Source organism: Lissotriton helveticus, chromosome 9, assembly GCF_964261635.1.
Source record: "Lissotriton helveticus chromosome 9, aLisHel1.1, whole genome shotgun sequence".
NCBI lineage: Eukaryota > Metazoa > Chordata > Amphibia > Caudata > Salamandridae > Lissotriton > Lissotriton helveticus.
In genome coordinates, this window is record NC_136070.1 from 741641531 (window position 1) to 741661750 (window position 20220).

The following is a 20220-nucleotide window of genomic DNA, read 5'->3' on the forward strand; positions in this document are numbered from 1 at the left end:
GGGCTTTGTGCAAGTCAAGCCAGCTCTACTCTACCTGCAGCTATTGAAAATGTATGGGAAATTTTTAATATTGCTAACTTTCTCTCTGCGGCTGTAAGAACCTTAAGGAAAACAAGTTAAGCTCAAATTGTATATATATTAATTAATTGTTGTGTCCTAATGTAACTCACCCAAACTACCTTTTCGACTGTGTTATGTATGTACATATTTGCACATTTATTAAGTCTATTTATATGTAATTCATGGTTTTTTAATTCTTCTGATATTGTATGTCTTTTTGTATGCTTTTATGGTTTGCACATAAACCGAATAAAGTAATTATGACTGACTGACTGATTAAACAAGTACTGTTGACTAACCCCATGGCTTTACTTGTGCATATGCTGGTCAAGTGCATTTTCTGTTCTATGATTTTTTTTCACGGATCAACTATTGTGGTGTAGGATGTCGGGCGGTGTCTTAGATGTCTTGAGTTATAGGAAAGATTTTTTGAACTTTTTTGATACATGTTAGACTACATGTAGGTCTTTGGTGACTTTCAGTTCTATCACAATACCTTTTTGAAACAATTTTACAATTTTTTCCCTTGTGTGCGACTTACCTCATTTTATTAAATTGTTACAGTTTTACCAACCTTGTGCGGAAGTTTATATTTCAAATGCATTGCTGTTTCATTAGCTGTCTACATAAATATGGGACCCCCTCTAAATATACTTTCAAGGTCAGGGAAAGAGAGGAACACAATTATATACCAGAAAGATATTCCCTCATGACCTAATTAATTCCACAATTTTCAGACTAAATACTTTCAACAAAAGCCTGCTAAACAAGTTGACAAACTGTACTTTTTCACATTTATGATTTTTATTTCTTTTTTTTTTTAATTTCTCATTTTTTGCAATATTTCTTTAAGTTCATAACAATCACTTTACAAAAAAGACATATAATTCATCATATAAACAGTAAAAATACAAATACCATACAGAGAACAAAAACCTAATGCACTCTCGCCATTATCTCATTCATACTCTCTCACCCATACTACATTCATTCTTTATTCTGTGTCTGAGGGGTCACAAGTTGTTATGTGCTCTAATACGCAAGGTCGACGCGTTTCGGTGGGATGAGACCACCTTCCTCAGGACCTTTTGCAGAACAGTCGATCTTTCCAAAGTAAATTAACTCTGTATGGATATCTGTAATAATACATAACAAATCATGTATCTGTGACAACGTCTGAATTTCATATCTTATCATAACTTATCATATATTCCACAGTTATTACGATTCCTTATAATTATCAGTCACCTAGTGAAGAGAACAACAAAAACCGATTCATTTCATCTAGTAATTACTTTATATCTTTTGTCAAAGCTCAATCTAAGGGCAAAACAGCACTAGTTTCTGAATTCAGGTGTTAAATATTGTTTGGAATTTTTCTAAAGGAGTTGCAGGATTAGTGTAAAAGAAACTAAGTTCCAGGGGGAGATGTAAAGAAAAAGATTTAAAATAGTAAATAAGTCTGACATGTAATTCAGTGGTATTAATAGAGAAAACAGAGAGCAATATCTTTATCCATGTTTCCCTATGATAGATGGTCTAACATTAACTTAATCTTAATGCATGATGCTATAAGTTCTTACCCTAGTAGCCAATATTAGAGCGGGTTGTGACTTCGATACTGGTTTCGTTTAGTCAACTGGTAACAACATGTATCAGCTTATATGTGGAGGAACATTCCTACAGAAATTCATACAAAATAGATATGTTGTATATTTTCTTGCAGCCTATGGAGATGTAATAGCGTTAAACTCCTATATATTTTTTCACCTTACCAAGGTAACTCATCATCCGTTGGTTAATTTTTCGTTATTTGAGAGTTGCGGTGGGCTGCCAACTTTTACTCTTCAATACAATACGTGCAAATTTCTGAAAAAAATTGTGGTAGTGCTTAGTCTAACTAGGCCTACATCCCACCGTGAATAGATGCATTGGAAGTATAGTGTAGGACTGACCTTGTAATTTACAGCAACAACTCATCAAAAACGATCCTTTCATAAACTGTAAGTGGCTTCTATTTTCTTATTCTATCGGAAACATCTCCTGTTTCTTTCTTGTTTAGCTGGAAATGAGATCGCAGATGCCACAGTCATTACAAGTCCCTGAAGAGTGTGTTTGAATCAGGTATAGAGCTCTAGTTTATGGTCATGCATCAGGGTCTCTTGATGTTCATAAGGTTTACAATCAGGTATGGTTATGAACTAAATATTTCCCCTGATAGCTAACAGGAATTATACTCGAATGCCATTGTTTACTCAGAATGAGGTACTCTATACTATTTTAACGTTGCATATGCCTAAATGCCATTGTTTACTCAGAGTGAATTACTCTATACTATTTTAACGTCGCATATACGATGTCTAACATCGATGCACTTATAAAACGAAAATGATGCCCGATCGTTTCACAGAAGCCGTTTGCGCAAATTGCTTACCTACGTTATCGTGAAACGATCGGGCATCATTTTCGTTTTATAAGTGCATCGATGTTAGACATCAGTCTAATTAATTTCTATGGTTCTTGTCTTACTATAATTGTATTGGTGCGAGACATCAGTCGACTTAACTTTCAAGTCTATCCCCTGATAGGCAGGTAATCATTTAATTCTCGAAGAGTCATGCCTTGTTTGTGTAATAGCGTTAGCTTTTTAAACAGAAGGTGTGCCACGCTATTTGTATATTAGAGCCGCCCTCGTATATGCGACGTTAAAAACACACTCTTTAGGGACTTGTAATGACTGTGGCATCTGCGATCTCATTTCCAGCTAAACAAGAAAGAAACGGGAGATGTTTCCGATAGAATAAGAAAATAGAAGCCACTTACAGTTTATGAAAGGATCGTTTTTGATGAGTTGTTGCTGTAAATTACAAGGTCAGTCCTACACTATACTTCCAATGCATCTATTCACGGTGGGATGTAGGCCTAGTTAGACTAAGCACTACCACAATTTTTTTCAGAAATTTGCACGTATTGTATTGAAGAGTAAAAGTTGGCAGCCCACTGCAACTCTCAAATAACGAAACATTAACCAACGGATGATGAGTTACCTTGGTAAGGTGAAAATATATATATAGGAGTTTAACGCTATTACATCTCCATAGGCTGCAAGAAAATATACAACATATCTATTTTGTATGAATTTCTGTAGGAATGTTCCACCACATATAAGCTGATACATGTTGTTACCAGTTGACTAAACGAAGCCAGTATCGAAGTCACGACCCGCTCTAATATTGGCTACTAGGGTAAGAACTTATAGCATCATGCATTAAGATTAAGTTAATGTTAGACCATCTATCATAGGGAAACATGGATAAAGATATTGCTCTCTGTTTTCTCTATTAATACCACTGAATTACATGTCAGACTTATTTACTATTTTAAATCTTTTTCTTTACATCTCCCCCTGGAACTTAGTTTCTTTTACACTAATCCTGCAACTCCTTTAGAAAAATTCCAAACAATATTTAACACCTGAATTCAGAAACTAGTGCTGTTTTGCCCTTAGATTGAGCTTTGACAAAAGATATAAAGTAATTACTAGATTAAATGAATCGGTTTTTGTTGTTCTCTTCACTAGGTGACTGATAATTATAAGGAATCGTAATAACTGTGGAATATATGATAAGTTATGAAGATATGAAATTCAGACGTTGTCACAGATACATGATTTGTTATTTATTATTACAGATATCCATACAGAGTTAATTTACTTTGGAAAGATCAACTGTTCTGCAAAAGGTCCTGAGGAAGGTGGTCTCATCCCACCGAAACGCGTCGACCTTGCGTATTAGAGCACATAACAACTTGTGAACCCTCAGACACAGAATAAAGAATGAATGTAGTTTGGGTGAGAGAGTATGAATGAGATAATGGCGAGAGTGCATTAGGTTTTTGTTCTCTGTATGGTATTTGTATTTTTACTGTTTATATGATGAATTATATGTCTTTTTTGTAAAGTGATTGTTATGAACTTAAAGAAATATTGCAAAAAATGAGAAATTAAAAAAAAAAAGAAATAAAAATCATAAATGTGAAAAAGTACAGTTTGTCACCTTGTTTAGCAGGCTTTTGTTGAAAGTATATAGTCTGAAAATTGTGGAATTAATTAGGTCATGAGGGAATATCTTTCTGGTGTTTCATTAGCTGTCTACACATACCAGTTCCATAAACACTTATCCTAAGGATGCCTTCTATTGATCCTTAGGACAACCTATTATGGGGCAGCCAATCTATATCTTGAAAGGAAATGAAATGAAAAAGGTTTTTGTAGAGCTCAGTAGCTACCCTGAGGCGTCCTAGCGCTAAGGTCAGAGCGGATGTGAACAGAAAGTAGCCGGGCCGAGAATTATTTGAAGAGGAAAGTTTTCAGACGTTTGCGGAAAGAGAGCATGTTTGGGGCTTGTGATAACTTCTTTGTTAGCCCGTCGTTATGGAGCGACCACTGTATAGTGGGTATGTCAGTGGCCTTTGATCTACCCACACTGGACTTGGGGAATGCCGGTCAGGGCTTGGCCACTTTTAATAAAGGAAATGGTCGATCCTTTTGGATGCAAAAAAACACTGTTGAAGTAGGCTCCATTGTGAAGACGGTGTATGTCGAAAAGTAAGGTATTACTCACTCCAACATCATATCCTTCTTTGAGGCTCAAATGAAGAAGATTTGTAATTTAAGCTCCACATCTTCTGAACCTCTCACGTATAAACAAGATAGGTCTCATATGATATTTTTAAAACAGGCAATTAACCATCTTGTTCAAAACAGCACATACATTACCTCCTTGGTCGACAGCAGGAAAACAATTGCCTCAAGCGAGTGAGAAGTCGCCTCAAGCTCAGTGAAAAAAGAAAGGAGCTTGATGCAAAGTGGATAGGGCTGAGGGAAGCCGCAAGGGCCAAGGACTCGAGAAAATATTGGCACTTGATCGCTGAATATTGCGATTCAAGGCAAAGAGCTACTCCGATACCAATTCCCGAAAAGGAATGGGTGGAATACATCTCTCTATTATATAGAAATAATTGTCCAGTTTCTACCGTGTCGCCTGATGGGGTTAACCTGCGTATGCTGTTTTTACTGAATTTGGTCCCCCGCTAGGAAAGGAATTGGTAAAGTAGATAAAGTATGCTAGAACTTTCGGCGCACAAGGGCCGGATGGTATCCCAATTGCACTAATCAAAAAGGAGCCAGAAGTATGGGGTGATTTTTTAGAGCCACTTTTTGAATATTGTTTCTTTATGAATACAATCCCCCCATATTGTAAGGGGAGCATTATAGCCCCCCTGTATAAAAAAGGACCAAAAACTGTGCTGACTAGTTTTAGGCAGATTGCCCTCCTGGATGCCTCAGGCAAATTATTTGCAAAAAGCATATTATGCCACTTACAACAATGGGTTTATGATCAGGATATCCTTCCACCGGAACAAGCCAGCTTTAGAAAGAACCATGGCACCTTAGATAATGTTAGTACTGGCTATTTCTAGTAGGCTAAGGCTGACGCCAAAGCCAGGCAGAAACCACCATTCTAGTCAGGGCAAGGGAGTCACACACCAAGATAACCCCTGCTCACCCCCTTGGTAGCTTGGCACGAGCAGTAAGGCTAAACTCGGAGGCAATGTGTAAAGCACTTTTGTATTGTCAAAACACATCAGATAAAAATCACACATGTACATTGTGCCAACTAGCACGGGCAATATTCATAAGGGATTATTTACAAGACAGGGCCACATAGGCCACTGTCAGAATCAACACTTTTAGAAATAGAAATACTGTCAGAAATTAGAATAAAAGGATATAAAAATAACAGTCATAAATCACAACCAGTAACTACTGGTAAAGGTAGGTACACACTACGCAATACTAATAACCATAGGCCTAGATCACGCATGGACACATAATCTCTCTAGTATAAACTATACTAGGCAAAACACAACCACCTAAGAATAAAATACATTTAGGGGTAGAAGCAAGAACACATTACACATGATGCATCAAAAACACATTCAGCGGTGTAGGGAAAAAGGTAAACACATGATGCTTAAAACATTCAGAGGTGTAAGGAAAGAAAACACATGATGCATAGAAATACATTCAGCGATGTGAGAACAAGGAAGACACATGATGCATTAAAAACATTCAGAGGTGCCAGGAAAGAAAACACAACTCAATAGCGCAAAGACACATGATGCCTAAAACATTCAGAGGTGCAAGGAAAACCACACAATTGCGCAAAACCTACATAAGCCACCACCTGTGGCAGTCCCTAGGCCAACTGGCCTTGTTGGGGCTAGGACGCCCTGTAGTCCAAAAGTCAGGGGCCTAAACGTTGCAGGTGCCCACTACTTGCTGGGCACCTGGGAACATTCACAAGGGCCTAAACGCTGCAGCTGGCACTAAGTGCTGCGCAGCTGTGACTGGCCGGGCACCTCTGTGCCATCTCTGTCCCTCTCAGGGACTCACTCTCCATCTTGCGCCTAAACGGTGCAGCTGCCCACTAATTGCTGGGCAGCTGGAGACAAACTGCGACAGGGTCCTCACTGACCCTAGAACAGAACTGCGCCGCAGGGGTTTGAACCACACAGGCTCTGAAGAACATATGCACAGGTTGGGGCCACACAGGGCTATGTAAATACCTGTAGCACCCAGGGGAGCCCTCTAGGCTCTGAGCCAATACTTGTTGGACAAAAGACTGCGCAAATCAAAAAGGGTTGGAGCCCTCGGGCTCGGGAACAACCACTCCACTGGAGCACTCAAAGATAAACATGGGCATAAAAAATGCGGGGAGGAACATGGGCCCCCAGGACCTCCATGGGGCCCCTTAACCAGTGAGATGCCAAATCGTTGGAGCGGCCCACTGAGCACACGGGGCCGCTCTGACTGTGCCTGCACTGGCACAGCTACCACTTCACCACATGGAGTTCTCCCCCCAGACCTTCACCACTCACCGGGCTTCTCGGGGGACTCCTCTTCATCTGGGCGGACTATGGCTGCACGCGGGGCTCTCCTTTCTGCACAAGAGCCCCGCCAGTCACTGCAGCACTCCTCCTGTCTCGCGGAGGCCCGCGGGAGCTTCCCCCAGTCGGAGGTATCTTCCCCTTTGGCACGGCATTTCCTGGTTGGCGGCCCCGGGGCTCTCCACAGCTACGGGAGCCCCGGACCGCGGAAACACGACACTTCCTCTCTCCCTGGGCTCGAGGAGCATTCCCGGTCTCCCTCTCCACACGGGAGACCGGCAACGAACGAGAGAAAGCAGGCTTCCTTGGGGTGGACCAATGAGGTCGCGGCTCCACGGACGAGCCTCCCCTGACGTCACAGCTTCTGCGGGCCAGGCAGCAAATCGGAGCGCGGCTCTCAGGGACAGGTCTACGGCAAAGGCCAATCAGAGCGCGGCTCCTGTCGATGAAGGACCAATCAGGTCGCGGCCCCTTCGTTTCCTTCTCCGCGGCTTCTGGTCCATTTCAGGCCCCCGGGCCGCGGCGGTGAGAACACGGGGCAATGCCGGGTGGGCACCGGCTTTACATAATTACTCAAATTGAGGGGGGCACTCGATCGGGCCACCAATCGAAGCGCTCTCCAGCGCTATAGTACCAACCAAGGTCCAGAAATAACCATAAAGCGCTCACAGACGCTTTAAAGCAGGAATAAAGCGCTCCCAGCACTTAACAGTGAAAGTAAAGCGCTCCCAGCGCTAAAGAAGCAAAAAGTCCAGGCACAAACTCTTCCAAGGAATGCAGGAAATCACAGGACAAGTCCATCAGGTGTCCAGGGGCTGGGCAGGGCCCAGGGATTCGCCTGGGCCCAAGCAGCAGCACGCCCCTGGCAGATTCAAGTCCAAAAACCAGAACATTTTGGAAGGGGACACAGCCCCTTCTTATACAGAGAAAAGTCTTTGAAGTCTTTGTGCAGGCAGTGTGAGAACCAGCTAGAACTGGTTATAGGGACTTCCTTTCAGTATCAGGGACAGAGGTGACAGTCGCCCAGCGGGGAGGTGGAGCCAGCATTGTGGCAGGCAGGCACAGACTCATCCACTCCCAGGTGCTATCTCCTCCCACTTCCCTGGCAGCAGATGCCGCCTTTCATCCCCGGGCTGACTCAGACAACCTCCTGGGGCTCCCCAGCCCCTGTCATCCTCAAACCAGACAGTCAATCCACAAGCAGGCCCAGGCACTCCTGGGCCAGGCTCGCCAGCCAATCACACGCCAGCCACAGACTACACAAATATGCCAACTTCTAAAAGTGGCACTTTCAGACTAGACACAACCATGCCGCATACACCATTACGCAGCATTCAATCTCACGAGTTCGCACATATGAAACTCAACCCTGCACTCCCCACACATCAGGAACTACCATGGGCATACATATTCCCCATTCATTCCTATGGGAGGGCAGGTCACTCACCACACATACACAGAGAGCACACGCACTTTACACTGTACCACAGTGAAAAAGTGCGCAGAGGCCTAAAATCACCAACACCAGGTCACAGAAACAGGCTAGGAAAAAACAAAAAATTTAGGGGTGAACCTGCCAAAAGGGCCACTTACAGTTTATGAAAGGATCGTTTTTGATGAGTTGTTGCTGTAAATTACAAGGTCAGTCCTACACTATACTTCCAATGCATCTATTCACGGTGGGATGTAGGCCTAGTTAGACTAAGCACTACCACAATTTTTTTCAGAAATTTGCACGTATTGTATTGAAGAGTAAAAGTTGGCAGCCCACTGCAACTCTCAAATAACGAAAAATTAACCAACGGATGATGAGTTACCTTGGTAAGGTGAAAATATATATATAGGAGTTTAACGCTATTACATCTCCATAGGCTGCAAGAAAATATACAACATATCTATTTTGTATGAATTTCTGTAGGAATGTTCCTCCACATATAAGCTGATACATGTTGTTACCAGTTGACTAAACGAAGCCAGTATCGAAGTCACGACCCGCTCTAATATTGGCTACTAGGGTAAGAACTTATAGCATCATGCATTAAGATTAAGTTAATGTTAGACCATCTATCATAGGGAAACATGGATAAAGATATTGCTCTCTGTTTTCTCTATTAATACCACTGAATTACATGTCAGACTTATTTACTATTTTAAATCTTTTTCTTTACATCTCCCCCTGGAACTTAGTTTCTTTTACACTAATCCTGCAACTCCTTTAGAAAAATTCCAAACAATATTTAACACCTGAATTCAGAAACTAGTGCTGTTTTGCCCTTAGATTGAGCTTTGACAAAAGATATAAAGTAATTACTAGATTAAATGAATCGGTTTTTGTTGTTCTCTTCACTAGGTGACTGATAATTATAAGGAATCGTAATAACTGTGGAATATATGATAAGTTATGATAAGATATGAAATTCAGACGTTGTCACAGATACATGATTTGTTATTTATTATTACAGATATCCATACAGAGTTAATTTACTTTGGAAAGATCAACTGTTCTGCAAAAGGTCCTGAGGAAGGTGGTCTCATCCCACCGAAACGCGTCGACCTTGCGTATTAGAGCACATAACAACTTGTGAACCCTCAGACACAGAATAAAGAATGAATGTAGTATGGGTGAGAGAGTATGAATGAGATAATGGCGAGAGTGCATTAGGTTTTTGTTCTCTGTATGGTATTTGTATTTTTACTGTTTATATGATGAATTATATGTCTTTTTTGTAAAGTGATTGTTATGAACTTAAAGAAATATTGCAAAAAATGAGAAATTTAAAAAAAAAGAAATAAAAATCATAAATGTGAAAAAGTACAGTTTGTCACCTTGTTTAGCAGGCTTTTGTTGAAAGTATATAGTCTGAAAATTGTGGAATTAATTAGGTCATGAGGGAATATCTTTCTGGTGTTTCATTAGCTGTCTACACATACCAGTTCCATAAACACTTATCCTAAGGATGCCTTCTATTGATCCTTAGGACAACCTATTATGGGGCAGCCAATCTATATCTTGAAAGGAAATGAAATGAAAATAGTTTTTGTAGAGCTCAGTAGCTACCCTGAGGCGTCCTAGCGCTAAGGTCAGAGCGGATGTGAACAGAAAGTAGCCGGGCCGAGAATTATTTGAAGAGGAAAGTTTTCAGACGTTTGCGGAAAGAGAGCATGTTTGGGGCTTGTGATAACTTCTTTGTTAGCCCGTCGTTATGGAGCGACCACTGTATAGTGGGTATGTCAGTGGCCTTTGATCTACCCACACTGGACTTGGGGAATGCCGGTCAGGGCTAGGCCACTTTTAATAAAGGAAATGGTCGATCCTTTTGGATGCAAAAAAACACTGTTGAAGTAGGCTCCATTGTGAAGACGGTGTATGTCGAAAAGTAAGGTATTACTCACTCCAACATCATATCCTTCTTTGAGGCTCAAATGAAGAAGATTTGTAATTTAAGCTCCACATCTTCTGAACCTCTCACGTATAAACAAGATAGGTCTCAGATGATATTTTTAAAACAGGCAATTAACCATCTTGTTCAAAACAGCACATACATTACCTCCTTGGTCGACAGCAGGAAATCAATTGCCTCAAGCGAGTGAGAAGTCGCCTCATGCTCAGTGAAAAAAGAAAGGAGCTTGATGCAAAGTGGATAGGGCTGAGGGAAGCCGCAAGGGCCAAGGACTCGAGAAAATATTGGCACTTGATCGCTGAATATTGCGATTACAGGTCTACGGCAAAGGCCAATCAGAGCGCGGCTCCTGTCGATGAAGGACCAATCAGGTCGCGGCCCCTTCGTTTCCTTCTCCGCGGCTTCTGGTCCATTTCAGGCCCCCGGGCCGCGGCGGTGAGAACACGGGGCAATGCCGGGTGGGCACCGGCTTTACATAATTACTCAAATCGAGGGGGGCACTCGATCGGGCCACCAATCGAAGCGCTCTCCAGCGCTATAGGACCAACCAAGGTCCAGAAATAACCATAAAGCGCTCACAGACGCTTTAAAGCAGGAATAAAGCGCTCCCAGCACTTAACAGTGAAAGTAAAGCGCTCCCAGCGCTAAAGAAGCAAAAAGTCCAGGCACAAACTCTTCCAAGGAATGCAGGAAATCACAGGACAAGTCCATCAGGTGTCCAGGGGCTGGGCAGGGCCCAGGGATTCCCCTGGGCCCAAGCAGCAGCACGCCCCTGGCAGATTCAAGTCCAAAAACAAGAACATTTTGGAAGGGGACACAGCCCCTTCTTATACAGAGAAAAGTCTTTGAAGTCTTTGTGCAGGCAGTGTGAGAACCAGCTAGAACTGGTTATAGGGACTTCCTTTCAGTATCAGGGACAGAGGTGACAGTCGCCCAGCGGGGAGGTGGCGCCAGCATTGTGGCAGGCAGGCACAGACTCATCCACTCCCAGGTGCTATCTCCTCCCACTTCCCTGGCAGCAGATGCCGCCTTTCATCCCCGGGCTGACTCAGACAACCTCCTGGGGCTCCCCAGCCCCTGTCATCCTCAAACCAGACAGTCAATCCACAAGCAGGCCCAGGCACTCGTGGGCCAGGCTCGCCAGCCAATCACACGCCAGCCACAGACTACACAAATATGCCAACTTCTAAAAGTGGCACTTTCAGACTAGACACAACCATGCCGCATACACCATTACGCAGCATTCAATCTCACGAGTTCGCACATATGAAACTCGACCCTGCACTCCCCACACATCAGGAACTACCATGGGCATACATATTCCCCATTCATTCCTATGGGAGGGCAGGTCACTCACCACACATACACAGAGAGCACACGCACTTTACACTGTACCACAGTGAAAAAGTGCGCAGAGGCCTAAAATCACCAACACCAGGGCACAGAAACAGGCTAGGAAAAAACAAAAAATTTAGGGGTGAACCTGCCAAAAGGGCCAGGTCCAACAGATAATATAGCGGTTGTTCAGACAATTGTGGAGAAATATGTTTTCACTCGAAGGATGCCAGTTTACACAGGCTTTATTGATTTCTCCACGGCGTTTGACAAGGTGGACCACCAGACCTTGTGGAGAAAACTTGTCTCCCTTGGCATTCCAAATCATCTCCTGGGTCTGATTATGGAATTGCATACTGACACCTGGTGCCAGGTTCTAATGGGAGGTTCGCGGGGGTTAACATGCAAAATTAGAACGCATAATGGGCTTAAGCAGGGTTGTCTATTAGCACCACTTTTATTTTCACTGTATATCGCTGATCTCCCTGGCGCTTTGAACTTGGTGAGAGGGGATGCCCCCAAATTTGGTTGCATGTCAGTTGGGTCTTTATTGTACGCAGACGATGTTGAAATATTTGATTTAACATCTATTGGCCTGCAACGCCGTCCGGACGTTTTAAATAAATATGCAGAGGTTCACTTTTTAAAAATTAACATTGCAAAAAGCAAGATCTTAGTTTTTTGTAAGAAGAGGCTCAGAATAAAGAGATGTTTAAGATGGATGCTTGGTTCTGAAAAAATGGAATTGGTTGACTCGTATGTATATTTAGGGAAAGTTTTTTCCAACACAGGTCGAGACTTGGAGCATACTAAACACTGTGTTAGTAAAGCCGTCTCCCAAGCAAGTGCATTAAACAGATTCTATAAAACTTGCGGGAGACACCATTTTAGCAATGTCTTATGTGTTTTTAAGGTTAAAATCCCACCCTCGTTAATATATGCTGACGAGGTGGTGGACATGAATTATTGGCTTTTGTTTGACAAGGCAGAAGGATGGATTATGTGCCAAATCTGCAATTTAAATTCTCTGGCTGCCCCACATGTTCTGCGCCTTGAATTTGGATTAGTCTCGTCCTTTATTTTAGCCCAGGCAGCAGTTCTTAGGTGGGGTAACTCTCTCTTCTTGGGGGAAGAGGGAACTCTTAGGGCTGCTCTGAGAACAGAAATCTTTTGCACTCTAAAAGCACAATCCACATTTTTTAGGTCCTTTTTATGTGCAATTGACAGTTTCGGTCTTAGTTTAACTCCCGCTTCTCCAATGCCTAGATCTGGTTTGAAACAGTTCTTAAAGAAATTCAGATCCCCTATCAGTTTAGCGAGAGACGCTGCTTTAAGTAAATCCAGGCCCAGTAACGTGGCGGTTAGTGGAAGTGCATTGGGGAACAAACCACAGCCTTATTTAACTTGGAATATCCCCCATGGGATTAGAAGGCTGATACTCCTACTGAGACTTAATCTGCTGCCTTTAAGAGACGTCACTTGCTTACTTTCCAACTGGATTCAAGCAAGCCGAGCTGAAGACAGCTGAAATGCCAGAAACCGGCCCTCGGAAGCTTGTTTCCGGTCCAGGGAAGGCATGGCTTGGCAGTTCGGGCTGGACTGTTCCCATGAGGCACAGGGTCAGACTGATTTGCATATGGCCGTGTCTGAACTGGGGTGGCAGAGTGGGCTAAAGAACGGTGATGGATTAAACCCAGATCTGTTGACTGGGTGTGAGTGTTTGATTGGTTCAGATGCTCCCTCCATCACCACCCCCTTTGTACCATTTTAAGAGATGTCACTGGCATCTGGGATAAAACACCTAGAGAGAAGAGAATTTGTGAATTGTGCCAGTTGCAAATCCAAGATCTAAATCATGTCTTATTTGTATGTTCAAAGCTGCAAAGTGCCAGGCGAGTGTTTTTAAAACCAGTTTTTATCAGATTTAATATTCACTCTGCTCAGGATGCACGTTCTCTGGTTTTGTCCCCCCCGAATGAAATGGTTTCTTTTAAGATATACCAATTTTTTAGAACATTTTTGCCTATTTATTCGAATTTTGTCTAACAGTAGTACTCTAGTTCCGATGTAATACCAATTGGTTGGCTATTTAATTGCTCCATGTATTCACAGCATCATTTGCACATTTCTTAGTATGTATATAAGAAATGTTATTGGTCGGTCATGTGATTGTTTTACGTATTATAGCATTGTTTGCACATTTCTCACTATGTATAATTTTGTACTGTGCAATGTTTGTCTTTTTAAATTGTTGGTGTGTTTTTGTGGACCTCCGTAGGAGTTCCAAAACAAAATAAATAAATAAATTGGGAATTGGAATTGGAAGCAGGTTGGGCTCTGCTCACAGGGGAAGGGGAAGTGAATTCCACAGCTTGGCTGCATTAAAGGAAAAAGATCTGCCACCACATCTTGCTCTCTTGATCTTGGGAACGAGGGCCAGATGTGATGAGGCTGATCGAACCTGTCTGGAGGGCTGGTAGGGGGTGAGTAGTGATTGGCAGATGGCCAGGCCGGTTTTCCAAAAAGTTCTCTGAGCAATGCACAAGGCCTTAAACTGGATTCGTTCCTTGACTGGGAGCCAGTGGAGATCTTTTAGTCCAAAGCTGATAAGGTGTCGTAGAGGAATTTGAAGGACGATACGAGCAGCACAGTTTTGAATGATCTGGAGTCTGTGGATAGTGGATTGGGGGGCTACCAGATACAGGGCACTTCCGTAGTCTAGACGAGACAGAATAGGGCCCTGACCCTAATCTGTCTGGCCTGAAAAGGGAGCAGAGAGAGAATTTTGCGTAGTAGCGTGAGTAGACCATAGCAGGAGGCAGATAGCACCACTGCTTGATGGTTAAAGCTAAGGGACTGGTCCAGCCAGATGCCCAGGCTTTTTTTTTTAAACATTGTTTATTGATTTTCTTCAACATACAGCCCATCACATAGCATGTATCAATTTTGTTTTACAGTATCCCCATTGTCAGCTCAATATGTATAACATGCTGCACAATCCCATTATCAGTTTGACCTTACAGTTACAATAAGAAGTAGTCGAGCATCGTGCAGCTATGAGAAACAGCACAGGGAAATGCAGTTGTATCAAACAGTGCTATACATAAAATTCAAACAACAAAAAAGAAAAACAAATCTATAAAGTAAAAAGTTCCCCTATGAACCCCAACTACCCCCCTCCCCAAGGTCACAGGAGGCAGATAGCACCACTGCTTGATGGTTAAAGCTAAGGGACTGGTCCATCCAGATGCCCAGGCTTTTTATCGTATTTTTGGGGGGTGGTGGTGGGCCAAGACAGGCGGGCCATAGTAGGTTGGCTTTGAACGAGGGGCTGTGTCCCAAGACCATGAGCTCAGTTTTTCCCCCGTTCAATTTTAGGCAGGAGCGAGTCATCCAGTTGGTCACCTCATATCTTCCAGAAATTGGGACGGTAGGCTGGGTGTATTGATAGCACAGCCATAGCTTACATAGTGACTGGAGTCTCTCTCCACCAAAGTTTACTATCCCTACAAGCGGATCCAAGCACTTCGGTAAATGGAAGGAAATCCTGTTGTAATATGGCTCTCTAAATGCCAGTATCTCCATAACTCTATTTAACAAGATCAGAAATGTTCTTTCATTTAACAGAATATGTGATATAGACATTCTGTGTTACTTATCTGGGACCTTGGTTTGTTCAATCGACCGTGAATTTGGGTATTGTCAGCAGACATTTAGAGGTGAACCTGATGACATTCAAGTATGTGTGTTAATGGGAGCATGTACATTTTAAACTGCAGAGGCCAAATGGCAATCTCTTTGGAACTATACTTGTAAACCTTCAGATTGAAGTCAGCCACTGAGAGTTCATCTCTCCCAGAGAAATAGTGCTTCTATTAGTCTCACCCTCATGGCCAGCGAGTTGTACCCAGGAGTTCTGTCTTTGTAAGGACCAGTGGATCACAGTGAAGAAAGTCTTCCATGACTTGGTCTAGAGAAAATGGGAAAGGAAGAGTTAGTCATCAATTACACCTTAAGTTCGATTGTTATCACCACACTGTAATAAGTACTTCATGGCTTTACAGAATTAGAGAAGCACATAAAAAGCTAATTTCAGCTCTGTACAAAAACATATATATGGACTGTGCTCATAATATGAATAAAATAAAAATGCAAAAATACCCACAATAACCATCTCAACAGTGTAAAGAAACAGGAAAGTATCCCAAAACAATCTCAGCAATGTACAGGAATTCATAATGGGTTTCCATAGCACTACATTCTTCGTCACTCCCCAGCCACCATATACAACTATGCAGATGACCTGCAACTGATTTTTCCCCTGGACACTTCCCCTATCTCCCGTCTTAACATCCAAACCATAATGCTACGTATTTCTGACTGGATGGCTCATAGCCAACTTAAGTTGAATCCGTCCAAAACGGAACTCGTCCTGGTGGGCGGCTCCACCAACCCCTGGAATGACAATTTTTGGCCATCTTCCCTTGGCGCCCCTCCTCGTCCAGTCAGTACTGTGAAAAGTCTAGGAGTGATCATCTCGGAGGATCTATCTATGAAACCTCAGATCTCTGCAGTCACATCATCCTGCTTCTTCCAGCTGCGCAGGATTCGCAAGATCTGCAGATTCTTAACCAGAGAGGCGCTCATTCTTACCATCTTGGCCTTGGTCATTTCCAGGGTTGACTTTTCTAACATCCTGTATGTGGGGATTCCCGCCTACCAGCTTCAAAAACTTCAGCTAATCCAGAACCAGGCTGCTCGCCTGGTGTTTCGTCAACCTAAACATCAGCATGTCTCCCCTCTTCTGAAGAGCCTTCATTGGCTCCCTGTGGCCAAACGGTGCTCCTTTAAACTCGGTTGCACCGTATTCAAGTCCCTTCACAACCACGCCCCCGAGTTCATTTCCTCCAAACTCAGGCGATATCTCCCATCCCGCTACCTTCGATCCTCTGCCGACAATCTTCTCTGCATTCCATCCATTCGCCGAAAAAAACACGGTGGCCTCCGGCTTTCCTTTCTAGGCCCCACTTTTTGGAATTCCCTCCCTGTGTCCTTTCGTCACTGCCCTTCTTATGATTTGTTCCGAAAAACCCTGAAAACTCACCTTTTTAAGTTGGCCTTTGAGTAGTGCTCCCTGCCTCAGTTGTTATGTCTGTTATGAGCGCCAAGAAACCGTCTCGGTGTACGTGCGCGGTACAAATTTTTTAACATTAACATTAACATTACATGGGTGATGGTGAGGAAGGGATGTTAGAAAGCAGTGCCTTACTGGAGCGACACTAAAGTCATGGGTTTAGGAAGTGCGGTAGGAAGGGGAGGCAGTGGATGGAAGAGTTATTGATGACAGCTGAGTGGGGAGAAGAGGAAGCAAATCATTTTAGGTGCAAAATCAATTTGCCAAAGATTATTAATGGGTGCCCCAAGGAAGGCCAAATATCTCAAATTGCTGGGATCAGATTTTATTAAAATCAGATGTAATAAAAGCTTATTTAAGGACCTCTCTAATAATTTTGTTAAGAGACCTGCACTAATTTGTGACCCTACTGCAGACGACATATTAAGAGCAGGGTAAGGATTTCTGATTTCAAAGCCCGGACTTGCAGCAATGTATTTTTTTTCTATAAAACTGACAGACCATAAGGACCTAGTAGCTATTTTTACCATGCTTTGCAGCAGATCATTGTTAGCCCTGTCATGTCCCATTCCCTGGGGCAGTGGGTTATTACTCAATTCTCAGCAGGTAAGCTATTTTTTATTGTGGCCAGTTACTATTCTCAATAGCTGATGAACCTGCCCCATAGTATGGCATGGATGTGCAGCCCTATTCACTCCCAGGTTAAATTATAATTGGTGGTGATTTCAGTGATGCTGGAAAAACATTTAGAGTGAGGGTGTTGCAATCAGTATAGCATCATTGAAGTCAAAGAGAGTGTAAAATATCTAAACCTCACACAAAGAGCAAGTGTAATAAATGAGCCATGCCCATTCGTCAAGAGAGTGGCAATGGTGTAGTATTTAGTTGGTGGTGCATTTTTTACCACAAAAGTCTGGTGTGGTCCAAAATATGGGATACTGCCATTTACAGACAGCTTATTATCCATAGCCTTTTTTTCAGTGTTATATAATGCAAACTCGGCCCAAGGGTATCAGAGTGCTTAACACAAGCACCAGTCGCATTACAGACACTATAGACATGCATTTGAGGAATAGGGAAGTTAATTGATTAGCCCAGAACCACAGGAGCCTCCAGCCAGGCTCGAACCTGGTTCCTCAAGGTCGGATGCTGTTAAGCTACACCCTCTCCCTGCTAAATAATCCTTAAAGACAAAGCGGCATATTCTCAAGAATGAGTGATAATCATCGCAAAAGTAACTTAACGCAACTTCCAAAATCGCAGTCTATCACGGGAAATTTACGCTGTGTTAACGAAGCGTTCTCAACACGGCGGTACCATGCGATAGTCACCAGATAACGCGTCTACTGACTGCGTTAAAATCAATGCCACGCCGCAAAAATGCGAACGCAATAAAACCTGCAATGAGGACAATCGCGGTCAAAAAGCATTAAAACCAATGACCGGCCTGCAAATCACACGCATCTGGCGGGAAAATGCAACATAAAAGCAGAGTAAATAAACGGTGAGGTGACAACGTGCGATCACAACCACACAGCTGTGACATTGAACAAATGACCATTGTCCAAAACAGATAGGCATTTCCTCACAAACAGCCACAATGCACATTGACATACATTCAGTATGTAACCTGCGCCAATGCGGAAACAAACATGGTACACACTGTGAAACCGCATCTCTTAATCACATTGCAGAGGGACAAACAACACACCCTGCACACCAACGTGCCACGTTTATAACCGAACAAGAATGAAAGCAAGGACTAATGTAGGGGTCCCCCTTACGTACATGTTGCCCATGTCGTGGGACTTGAGTCACAGGGTGAATCCCTGCATCATGGCAGCACATATCAGAGCACAAAAGAATCCCCGTTGTCACCTGTAGACTACTAATGACAGCCAAAATGGAATGATTTGGAAAACATGTGAAACGCCGAAGAGTGGGATAACGTAACAACTTTGACACACAGAAATGGCAGTTCGAATATGTGACATCATGAACAGCCTCACAGCACAGAGGTGACACACCCACCATCCATCAACAAATCCCTCAATTGACAGCAAACATGTCGCACCCACACTTGCCTGAGTGAAGAGCCCATACAGATGAGCTACATGCACTCAGGGAATGTGTATCGGAATGTGCCATTACTGCAAAGGACCCACACAATGTGACATCAACCAGAGAAGAAATTGTCAATGATGTAGTCCCTACGGGCTATTCCTACTGCGGCTGCAGTGGGGTGTGGTCCACCTGCCTCATCTTCATCATCATCGTCCGGTTCATCGGGCACTCGTATCCATGGGGCTTTGCTGTGTACACGTATGTTGTGTAACACACAACATGCTGCGATCATCTTGCAGACAAGGGCTGGGCTGTACAGGAGCTTACCACCTGTGACGTCCAGGCACCTGAAACGTGACTTCAACAGGCCAAATGTGAGCTTCACGATGCCCCTGGTGCGTTTGTGGGCTAAATTGTACTGCCTCTGGGCCTGTGTGTTCAGGGGTGTCATCATCCAAGCGCAGAGTGCATATCCTTGGTCACCTGTGACAGTGCAGAGAGACATGAGTCACGACTACATACTGCATGATGTGTTGACAGGCTCACTGGTTCATTGGTGTGTGATATGTGTTACTTAGTGATTCCTGTATGACATGTACTGTGTGTTGAAAATGAGCTGCATCACTGTGTACTACGTAGCCTCACTGCTGCACCCCGCCCGAGCACATTCACTAGTGTGCGCAGAGCGATTACATCACAAGCATCCCTTCCGCACACCATTGTCATGCCTGTCTGCGCATGTCTACAAGCCTGAGTACGACACAATGATGATGCTGCGCACAATGTGGCTAGCCACGTGTGTGTAGGCCCATTGCAAGGACAGTGCTGACACAGATGTAGAGCTGAACTCTACATGCAGTTGAGGGTACATCTTTGGCTCATGCTGCGCTAATAGCAACACATGCTCCAGTTGGCATGTGTGATCCCTAACCCCGAGTGGGCATGCCCTCCTCCATGTAAACTTCCAGCCGACCACCCACACTGGGGACATGGCCCATAGTAACATTGTTGATAGCATGACGGGTGGCGCAGACACTACAACAGACCACAGTAAACCACTCATTCCCTGCCCTGCTGCTCTGTAAGCAGTGCAGACCCACCCTCTCGCCCGCCGGCAGAAAAAACATAAATTTGTAATAACTAAAAGTTATTACCATTTTATGTTTTTACTTCTCGCAGTGTAAGAAAGCAGTGGGGCGACGCTCCTCCACCATTGCAGAAGACTCGCCCCTGGCTGCAGCAACCCCAGCACCTCCCGCCAACTTTCTAGCACCA

At 43.4% G+C, this 20220-nt stretch overlaps 1 protein-coding gene across 1 annotated transcript in view; it reads right to left on the reverse strand.

Annotated features, from left to right (window-relative positions):
- Positions 1-20220, reverse strand: part of LOC144783274 (inositol-trisphosphate 3-kinase A-like) — a 254201-nt gene that overhangs the window by 78216 nt on the left and 155765 nt on the right. Inside the window, exon 3 of the mRNA XM_078662338.1 lies at positions 15633-15717. Coding sequence (XP_078518464.1) covers positions 15633-15717 — 85 coding nt within the window. The remainder of the gene's footprint in view (positions 1-15632; positions 15718-20220) is intronic.